At 52.2% G+C, this 1,807-nt stretch overlaps 1 protein-coding gene across 1 annotated transcript in view; it reads right to left on the reverse strand.

Moving 5' to 3' along the window:
• Positions 1 to 148: 148 nt before the first annotated feature.
• The window catches only part of LOC104280783 (nuclear pore complex protein Nup160-like), a gene marked incomplete at both ends in the record, with an annotated part of 2,122 nt that continues 463 nt past the window's right edge, over positions 149 to 1,807 (reverse strand). Inside the window, 3 exons of the mRNA XM_009878549.1 lie at positions 149 to 245; positions 896 to 990; positions 1,094 to 1,189. Coding sequence (XP_009876851.1) covers positions 149 to 245; positions 896 to 990; positions 1,094 to 1,189 — 288 coding nt within the window. The remainder of the gene's footprint in view (positions 246 to 895; positions 991 to 1,093; positions 1,190 to 1,807) is intronic.

The following is a 1,807-nucleotide window of genomic DNA, read 5'->3' on the forward strand; positions in this document are numbered from 1 at the left end:
ATTGTGGGTCATCAGGTCCACGGCCCGCGCGTGAGATTCGATGATCCCCACGACCTGTGGCACATCAAGGCTCAAAATGGGTCGGAAATCCTTTTTTTAAAAGAAAGCAGCCGCGCTCTCCGGGTCCCTCCCAGCACAGACCGGTTACCTCGTTGTGGAGGTTGACGTAGGGGAACTCCACCAGATCCTGGAGCTGGGAGCGCTCGCAGAGAACCACCACCAGCTGGCGTAGACAGTCCAGCTGCCTGCAGAGGGAGACAAAACATCCCGAGGATTAAAAGCATCAAGGTGTAGAGGTTTTCCTCCTGGCTGAGTCCCTTCGGACTTCTTCCGAGCTGGAAATGGAGATGCCGGACAGCAGAGGCTCTGCAAAGGTCTCTCCAGAGAGGGCAGGGCTCCTCCCTCAGCTCTATTCGGTAAGATTTGGTCTTCAGCCACCATTAAAACACATTCCTGCGTCTCTGAACATCTTTCCCAGTCATTCCTACTCATCACACCCCTCCTCCACCAGGCTGAAGCCTGCTCTTCCCACACAGCCCTCAAGCTGCAAATTCAATTCCAAGGCTTTTCTCTATTAAGCTAAATTGACTCCCGAAGCTTTTCAGCATCCACGGCCGCATGTGATCCTTCAGCCTTTCTTTTTCTCCTCCCCAAATCAGCTGCTTTTTGTTTTCGCCTCCCAGATTCCCCCTTTGAGACGGCGCTGATCCCAGCTGTCCTTACCAAAATGAAGCAAAAACCTTTTTAAACGCACCATTACACGAGCTGAACCAGAACCTCTTCACACAGCAGCCACGCCCTACCCTAAAGCATCCTCTCCCTTTCAGTTTGAGGAAAAAACTGGTACACAGACCGCCAAGACAAGGCAACACCAAGGCATAAAACCGTCACCAACCTGCCTGGATCCGGATTTTGGGTTAAGGCTACGTATGCTTCGCTGTTGTGTCCTAAATCCAAGTGATGTTTGAAGATGCAGGTCCTCAAAGTAGCCTGAAAACACCAGAGAGCACAAACGTCTTGAGTTACACAACCACAAACTAATTCCTGTATAAGCTCTCCCAAAGAAACAGCTCAATGCAGAGGTGACCGATACCTGGCTTCTCCAGTCGTCCGCTGATTCCATGATGGCCAGGGTAGCCAGCTGGATGACCAGCTCCGGCAAACCCACCATGTCCAGCAGGCGCAGAACCTGGAGAAGACAACACCCTGAAACATTTGACCTCGCTGGGTACAGTTACCCTGCAACAGAGGTAAAAGATTCTCTCCCTGAGCACGCTCGCAGCTGCATTAGAGCGAGACGTTCCTTCTCCGGGGGCACCTGACAATCCTCGTGCATTCTGGATTTTAAAATCAGCGGATCCCTCACAAGCAGCCCAGGTCCAAGGCTCGCAGCCTGTCTGAGCGGCGGTATTACGCACCCAGAAAGATCCTATCTCAATTTTTAATTTGCCTCAAAGCTTAATAACCTTCCCCTTAAGCAGCATCTTACATCCAGCCTGGACATGTCTGGCAGCTGGAGCTCACTCTGCCTTTTTCTGCCTGATAACAAAGTCCTCTGCTACTAGGAAACGGATCGGTGGAAAGCACCTCGCTTGCTTTCCCCCCCACCAAAGAAGGCAAACGGAGCACGCTGAAGTTTCACCTCTCAAAAATGTGTTTTCTGAGCCTCATGTCGCTTCCCTGAAAGCCAGGGACCAAGCAGGGATTTTCTCTCCGAGCTGGGTCCGCGTGGAACGACCCGGTGCCAGTTTACTCAGTGGGTACCGCGTAACACCGAGCCACCCCAGCCGTACCTTGTTGTAGGAAT

The sequence above is a fragment of the Apaloderma vittatum genome, unplaced genomic scaffold (genome assembly GCF_000703405.1).
Source record: "Apaloderma vittatum isolate BGI_N311 unplaced genomic scaffold, ASM70340v1 scaffold17781, whole genome shotgun sequence".
NCBI lineage: Eukaryota > Metazoa > Chordata > Aves > Trogoniformes > Trogonidae > Apaloderma > Apaloderma vittatum.